The following is an 8,097-nucleotide window of genomic DNA, read 5'->3' as shown; positions in this document are numbered from 1 at the left end:
TTTTGTGCCAGGACCACACTGTCTTGATGACCACAGCTTTGTAGTACAACTTGACATCCAGCATTGTGATGCCCCGGCTCTGGTTTTCTTTTTTAATATTCCCCTGGCTACTTGGGGTCTTTTCTGATTCCACACTAATCTTCAGATGATTTGTTCCAACTCTCTGAAGAAAGTCCATGGTATTTTGATAGGGATTGCGTTCAATGTGTAAATTGCCCTGGGTCACGTTGACATTTTCCCAATAAATGAATTCTTCAAATCCATGAGTATGGAATAGTTTTCCATCTCTTTGTGTCCTCCTCAATTTCTTTCAGACGTGTTCTGTAGTTTTTCGAGTAGGGATCCTTTACCTCTTTGGTTAGGTGTATTCCTAGGTATCTCATCCTTTTGGGTGCAATTGTCAATGGGAATGACTCCTTAATTACTCTTTCTTCAGTCTCATTGTTAGTGTATAGACATGCCACTGATTTCTGGGCATTGATTTGGTATCCTGCCACGCCGCTGAATTTCCTGTATGAGTTCTAGCAATCTTGGGGTGGAGTCTTTTGGGTTTTCTAGGTACAATATCATGTCATCTGCAATGAGGGAGAGTTTGACCTCTTCTTTGCCAATTTGAATGCCTATTATTTCTTTTTGCTGCCCAATTGATGAAGCTAGGACTTCTAGTACTATGTTGAGTAGCCATGGTGAGAGTGTACGTCCCTGTCGTATTCCTGATCTTAGTGGAAAGGCTCCCAGTGTTTCCCCATTGGGAATGATATTTGCTATGGGCTTTTCGTAGTTGGCTTTGAAGATGTTGAGGAATGTTCCGTCTATCACTACAGTCTCAAGAGTTTTGATCAGGAATGGATGCTGTATTTTGTCAAATGCTTTCTCTGCATCTATTGAGAGGATCATCTGGTTCTTGTTTCTTCTCTTGTTGATGTGATCCATCCCATTGACTGCTTTACGAGTGTTGAACCAGCCTTGCATCCTGGGGATAAATCCCACTTGGTCATGGCCAGTAATCTTCTTAATGTATTGTTGGATCCTGTTGGCTCATATCTTGTTGAGAATGTTTGCATCCATGTTCATCGGGGATATAGGTCTATAATTCTCCTTTTTGGTGGGGTCTTTGGTTTTGGAATTAAGGTGATGCTAGCCTCATAGAATGAGTTTCGAAGTATGAATGGACCTAAAGTACCACGATGTATAATTTAAAAGCAACAGAGTCAATTTTTACAAAGTTAACTTATCCTTTATTACAAATAAAATTTATGAAGCAATTATAGAGGTTTACAAAAAACACAAAATACAGAAACAGCACAATGAAAGGGGAGGGGAAGGCTTCAATTGTGCTGCAGCCATCACAAGCTGCTGCTCGGGGGCCAAGGCTGGTGGCTCCACTGAGGCAGGTGGCAGTCCGGCCCTTCGATGAACTCGAGAGCCGGCACCGGGACATGCTCCTCCTTCTGGGGTGGCCAAGAAGCAGGTGGCTCCTCCAGGTCGGGACAGTGAATCAAAGGTATGACCCCCAGGTACTTTGGCTTGACCTCAGCAGCTGGCATCTCAGCCCAGGCTTAGCTTTCAGCACCAGCAGCTGGGACCGGCTCGATCACCTCAGGCCCAGGAGCTTCAGCAGGCCCCACAGTCAGCCTCGGGGCGGGGCTCTTGCCACGATGGTTCAGGGTGTTGCTCGGGGTCCGAAGCCGGTTGCTCCCCTGAGTGAGGTGGCTGCTCCAGCACATCAATGACCTCGATAGCTGGTGGTGGGGCCCGTTCGGCTTCCAGGGCTCCCAAGGGTGCAGGTGGCTCTTCCAGGTCGGGACAGGGATTCAGAGGTCTGACCACCACATACCTTGGCCTGAACACAGCAGCTGGCATCACGGTTTGGGCCAAGCCCTCAGCTCCAGCAGCTGGGACCAGCTCCATCACCTCAGACCCTGAAGGTGCAGCAGCCCCCACAGTCAGGGCTCAGGCGGGCTCTTGGGGTGGTTCAGGGTGTTGCTCGGGGTCTGAAGCCGGTTGCTCCACTGAGTGAGGCGGCTGCTCCGGCACATCGATGAGCTCGATAGCCGGTGGTGGGGCCCATTTGGCCTCCAGGGCTCCTAGGGTTGCAGGTAGCTCTTCCAGGTCAGGACAGTGATTCAGAGGTCCGACCACGTATCTTGGCTTGAACACAGCAGCTGGCATCATGGCTTGGGCCAAGCTCTCAGCTCCAGCAGCTGGGACCAGCTCCATCCCCTCAGACCCTAAAGGTGCAGCAGGCCCCACCGTCGGAGCTCGGGCGTGCTCCTGGGGTGGTTCAGGGTGTTGCTCAGGGTCCAAAGACAGAGTATCATCTCCAAGAAGACAAAGTATCATCACCAGGATGGACTTTCCACGTCCCTCTCAAATCAAGGACACTCTTCCCACCGCTCAATGTGTGTGAGTGCAAGAGCCCTGGGAGGTCTCCCCAGACTGCAGCCCGTGGGGATGGGGTGTGAGCCTACCCACTGCTCCGGCCCAGCAACACGGAGGCTTGATCTGTGTGACCCACCCTGTCCCCAACTCGGCCACCCCAGTCCTCCTCACCTCCACCCACAAACTCCGCTTGATGGAGATTTCTGAAACGCCAAAGGTAACACACGGCACGACAGTCGAGCACTGAGCCTGGCAAGTACTGCCCCGTGAAGTTCAGCAGCTTTGTCAGGGCAGGAAATTCTGGGGGATCGTGGAAGTCCTCCTCATAGTAGTCCAGCCAGATGGTCAGGAAGGAGGACATGGTGCTGGGGAGGGACAGGTGGGCAGAGGCGTCAGAAGACAGAGCTCCCTCACGCAGAGGTGTCCCGGGGAAGCCCTGCAGGAACCGGGGCCCTCGGCCTCCCATGCAGGGCTGTCGGAGGCCAGTGCTGCTCCTTGTCCACCTGTCACCTGGCGGTCCAGTCTGCCACAGCCCTGCTCGCTGAGGAGGGGCTGGCACAAAGCCTCTGTGCATGGGAGCCCATGACCAGCAGTGTGACCATCACTGTTTTTCCTGGGGAAACTTCCCTCCTGTGGGTCTGCCCTGCCTCACTCATGAGGGGCCCCCAAGGGGTGTCCTTCCACTGACTCTAATCTCCCACGGGGCGGGGGCCGTCTGGTCCGTGAGCCCTCACTGGCTCTCCTGAGCACCTGCCGTGCACCCGGGTCCAGGTGCCACCAGATTGGTGAGTGCGATGCTCCCCACACCCTCTGCTCTGGGTCCCAGGTGTGGGGCAGACAGAGGGTTGGGGGGATGGGCATGGAGGAGGTCACCCTTTGGTGTCCCAGTGCTCTCCCACAAAGCCGACACCCCACCCACGGCTCTCCTTTGCTCTTTTCCTGAAGGGGCCTTAGACCCTTACCCTGTCACAGGAATTGCAGACGTGTGGGGTGAAGGGTCGAGCAGCCCCTCCAACCCACAGCCCCCTCGCGGCCCTCCTGGAGAGGGAAGGCTCCCCTGCATGGTCCAGAGCTCACTCACATTTCCCACTGGTCCAGGATTCCTTCGTTCTTGCAGGAAGCTACGATGTATCGATATCTAGAGGAGGGCAGGGGGCATCACATGAATCGTCCTGTGGACCCGATCTCTCCTCATAGCTGCTGTCACCTCTGAACCCCAAGTAGTCCAGAACCCTGGGGGGCCGTCAGCTCTGTGCCTGTGGCCACGGGCAGCTCCTGGAGAAGCACCTGCACCTGCTGGCACTTCCTGAATGCTTGAGGAATGAAAGGGCTCCAGCCAGGCCCATGGCTGATATCCGAGTGGGCCTGGGCGCCCAGGTGTCCCCAGGGACCCCTACTCCGAATGCCCCAGGATATAGACCCCAGATGGACTCAAAACTCCCTTTCAATGGCAAAACAGGCCAGCTCAAGACCCTGGTGACGGTGAGGAGGCGGCACAGGCTTTGTCATGGGGAGAGAAGACGACTGATGAGCACAAGCACAGCCCCTCTAGCCGACCTGCCACAGGCCAGGCACCGGGGGCTGCCCTACAGGACCCGACTAGGCCCTGTGTGACTCTCCTCCAGTCAGAGGAGCAGCCCAAGGGGCCGGGAAGTTAAGCAACATTCCCCAAGACTCCCAACCAGTAGGTGGCCCATCCCACTGGGCTGTGGAGGGTCAGAGTGCTCACTTTGCAAACAGCAGGTCCAGCACCTCTTCAGGGGTGCCATATTCCACCAAATAGTTAAGGAATTCAAATATGGACAGGTTATCAAAGCGCAGCAAGGCGGGCACCAGTTCTTCTACCTGCTGCTCCAGCAGCTCCCTCCGGCTGGGGGTGGTTGGGCAGATCCGATTCTTCCTCAGGGCTGAGGCCCTTTCAGCCTGAGGTGGGACAGAGGGGATGTGCAGCCTGCACTGTAGCCTCCAGGAGACCTGGGAGTTGGAGCGCAGACCACAGCCCGAGCTCTCAGTGGCTGCAGGGGGCGGGGGGGGGGAAGGAGTGCCCACAGCAGGGACACGGGGCTTGACGCCTGCGGCTCAGTCACTTAGCATCTGACTCTCAGTTGTGGCTCAGGTCATGGTCTCAGCATCCTAAGATCCCACCCCTGGCAGGCTCTGCGCTTGGGGCAGAGTGTGCTTGAGGAGCCTGTGTCTCCCTCTTCTGCTTCCTGCTGTCTGTCTCTTAAACTGACAGACTATCCAATAAAGAAATAGTTTTAGAGGATAAATTTTCAAAAAAATTTGGATCAATACAAGGATCTCAAATGGGAGGGGTCAGTATCCCAGGGCCGCTTGTCAGCTGAGTTTTGACAGCACCTCCCTGCATTAACGGCTTCACCCCTTGAATTTGACCACACGCCCCTCTCTCGAGGTGCCAACCGGAGACCTTTCCTTGGGTGGGAGGGCCCAGGGTGTGAGGGCTACAGGATGTTCAGCACCGCCCTGTGATTTGGCAACAGAAGGGAATCGCATCGAAGTCCTGCATCAGTGAAGGGCTCAGTGGCTGTGGGAACCAACTGGCCTTCTGACATGTTGTGCAGCACACGAGGCCCCTGTGCCCGACCCCGGGAGCGGGGGCAGGGATGCGCTCCTTCAAAACCTAACTGCAGAGCGATAGACATAGTACAGTGAGCCCCGTGTCCCTTTGGGGAAAAGTCTCCCAACTCACCAGGACCATGCTCAAGCCTTGGAGAAGGTGGGGAAGGACGTCAGGCCAATGGGGCCTCCTGGGAGCACCAGTTAGGAGAAAGCATAGCACAGTGCAAACTACTGGAGACCGCATGCGATGAGACATGGTATGTCTCTTCTTAAAAAGTTTTTATGGGCAGCCCGGGTGGGTCAGTGGTTTAGCACTGCCTTCAGCCCAGGGCGTGATCCTGGGGACCCAGGATCCAGTCTGACATCAGGCTCCCTGCATGGAGCCTGCTTCTCCCTCTGCTTGTGTCTCTGCCTCTCTCTCTTTGTCTCTCGTGAATAAATAAATAAAATATTTAAAAGAAAGCATTATAAAAAAAGTTTTTATTATTTATTCATGAGAGACACACACACACAGGTGGGGGGGCAGACACACAGACAGAGGTAGAAGCAGTCCCCATTCAGAGAGCCCGAGGCAGAACTCGATCCTGGGTCTCCAGGATCAGGGCCTGGGCGGAAGGCAGGCTCTAAACCACTGGGCGACCAGGCATCCCCTGAAGGCTCTATTCTGATATTCCTACAAATCTGTGCACAGGGACTCTGCATCTGGCCCAGGCAGGGGCAGGGCCATGGGGGCAAGTTTGGGGAGGAGGGGAATCCAGACTCCTGTAGCAGCAGGAGTCTAGGGGGGAGCCGAGGGGAGCAGCAGGCTGGCTTCTGGGACCTGGGGCCCTTCCTGCTGCATCGGGGCCCTGGGTGTCGGGTGGCCCCAGCCCCTGCACTCACCTTGAACCCTTGCAGGTCTCCGTTAGCTGTGCTGGGCTCCTTCCTGATCACCACCGGTGTGTGGGGGATGTCCTCTTCCTCCCGCCTCCGCCGCCACCCCTTGTCCCATGTGGAGCTCTGTAAAGACTGTGTGCGGCAGCCAGGCAGGAGGCCTCAGCGCCCGGTGTGGCTGCCTCGGCTGGGCCGCACACCCAGCTGACTCCATTGCAGACACACCACAGCACAGTTGGCACACACCTCCCCCAAGGAGAGCAAAGGGATGCGGCTGCAGGGCCTTGGGTTAACTCCGGGTCATGTAAGAGGCACCTCAGGAATCCTGTTTCCACCCTGCCCACCGTGACATCAGGGTGACCCTGAAGGGGTCACCGGGGAACCTGCTGCCCTGCAAGGTCCTCCAGCCTGGATGCGACCTGCCCACACATCCCTGGTTCCCTGAAACTGAAGAGGAGGGGATGGGGCTGCCCAGGATGGCTGGCACAGGTGGCCTGGCCTGGCCTGCTCTGTATTACCCTACAGCGCCTCCTGAAAAGCTCCCTGAGGCGTTGGGTTTGACGGTGGCACCAGCGTCTCCAGCATTCGAAGCAGCCGCATCCCTGGGGTTCCTGGTGTTGCTCAAAACTGGGAAAGCCATCAGGGAACATCTTTCAGTAGCAGAAGTCTCCTGAAAGTGAGCCTGAGGTGGGGCTGCACTAGAATGTGGGGGCCCGGGTACAGGGGTTCCAAGTTCTGTTGGCCTCTGTTGTGAAAGAAGTGACCTCACTGCCTGGGACCCCCTCCCTGAGTCCACTCCTGGAGGGAGCTTCAGGAGCAGCGCTCGGGGCTGCCAACGGCCCCCCCCCCTCCCTGCAGGCAATGGCCTGTGTGCACACAGTGACACAACCGCACCCCTGTCTACAGGCCCCAGGGCAAGACTATGTGCAGCCAGGGCCCCAGCCTGGAAACACACCTGGGTTCAGACACAACTTTCCATTCTTCCCTGGTTTTCACCCCGGAGAAGCCGTTGTGCCTGTCGGGGATAGTCTGCCTCTTGCCTGTGGGATAGGGATTATCCTAGCAGGTGCTTCCTCCAGATGTCCCCACGCCACTGTGGCATCATATCTGTGACATTGGAGGTGGGTGTCACGTGCAGGCAATACCTCCCACCACATGTTCTTCCTTGGTGTGTACATGCGTCCAGGCCCACAAGGTCCATGTGTGCACACACGTGCGCACCATTACCCTCATTCTGGAGGCCCAGAAGATGACAGTCCCACCGGGGCAGGGATGGGCAATAGCTTCCCACAATCCTAGGCTCCTGAATCCAAGGCAAACCCTACAGTAGGTGTGGGAGTCTTGGCCTAGAAGGTGTGAGGCTGTCCTTATCCTGAAACCCTGCCTGTCGTGTGTTACGGGCCATTCCGTCATTTCCACTGGGTGAGCTGTGGACAGCGGTGCACCCAGTGGGTCACCCGACCTGGGCTCTTCCTCAGACTGGAACGTGCTGGAATGCCTCCTGTCTGGGCTGTCAATGCCCACCCCCACCCCATCACATCCCCATGACTGTAGCCAGTTCCATCCACACAACCTTTTCTCAGCCCCCTGACAAAGGGGAGGGGCAGCCTTGGCCCCCAACGGAGGACACAGAGCTGGCTTCATGCCCCCTTCTGCCTCCTTCCCAGGCTGTGATCCTGGCGAGGCAGTGGGTCTTCACCTCCTCCCCTCAGTGGCCCCCTGGAGCCCCAGCTGCTGCGTTTGTCAAAGCCCCACAGTTTGTCACAGCCTCACCTCCGGAGCTCAGGACCCAGGGAAGCACCAGGCTCTCTTTCTAGGGAGCAATTTGCTCTTTCCATTCCTGATATTTTTCCGTATTTTGTCCATCTTCCCCCCTGGAGCATGAGCTCCGAGAGGGAGGATCTGGTCTGTTTATCAGCTCGGGCACTATCTGTGCTCAGGGCTCAGCAGCTGAAGGAGAAGGTGGGAGGATCCATCCCACCACGGGCCAGCTCAGCGGTGGGAGCCTTATTGACTTGGGGCATTTTAAAATACTTGTGCTTTTCTTTTCTTTCTTTTTTTTTTTTTTTTTTTTTAAAGCCAGTCAAATCTAGCAGTGGGGGGTTGTATACCAACTTTAGTGACACTAATGTTAATAAGTTCTGATAACCCACTACCATCGGACCAGCCGTTCTTTTCTTTTTTTTTTTAAGGAAACTCTGTGCCCGATGTGGGACTCAAACTCAGGACCCCGAGATCAATAACCACACGCCCTTCAGACTG

The 8,097-nt window shown here is 55.8% G+C and overlaps 1 protein-coding gene across 1 annotated transcript; it reads right to left on the bottom strand.

Moving 5' to 3' along the window:
* Positions 1-1,038: 1,038 nt before the first annotated feature.
* Positions 1,039-7,776, bottom strand: LOC119864455 (ral guanine nucleotide dissociation stimulator-like). Its single transcript, XM_038589247.1, has 7 exons — positions 7,609-7,776; positions 6,354-6,462; positions 5,845-5,970; positions 4,112-4,305; positions 3,464-3,520; positions 2,554-2,747; positions 1,039-2,321 (listed from the first exon to the last, which is right to left on the bottom strand). Exons 1-7 carry the CDS (start codon positions 7,716-7,718, stop codon positions 1,954-1,956), a joined length of 1,158 nt encoding a protein of 385 aa, XP_038445175.1. The 5' UTR covers positions 7,719-7,776; the 3' UTR covers positions 1,039-1,953.
* Positions 7,777-8,097: the final 321 nt, after the last annotated feature.

This window comes from Canis lupus, unplaced genomic scaffold (genome assembly GCF_011100685.1).
Source record: "Canis lupus familiaris isolate Mischka breed German Shepherd unplaced genomic scaffold, alternate assembly UU_Cfam_GSD_1.0 chrUn_S1784H1981, whole genome shotgun sequence".
NCBI lineage: Eukaryota > Metazoa > Chordata > Mammalia > Carnivora > Canidae > Canis > Canis lupus.
The sequence above is the reverse complement of the archived record's forward strand: the minus strand, read 5'-3'. Positions and strand labels throughout refer to the sequence as shown.

What these genes read in the sequence shown, in the direction of transcription:
- LOC119864455 (XM_038589247.1), bottom strand. Translation starts at nt 7,718, where the DNA reads ATGCTCCAGGGGGGAAGATGGACAAAATACGGAAAAATATCAGGAATG. An exon ending in CTGGGTCCTGAGCTCCGGAG is followed by an intron (nt 6,463 to 7,608) that starts GTGAGGCTGTGA and finishes TGGCTTTCCCAG; the next exon opens with TTTTGAGCAACACCAGGAAC. An exon ending in AGCGGAGTTTGTGGGTGGAG is followed by an intron (nt 2,322 to 2,553) that starts GTGAGGAGGACT and finishes GTCTTCTTGGAG; the next exon opens with ATGATACTCTGTCTTTGGAC.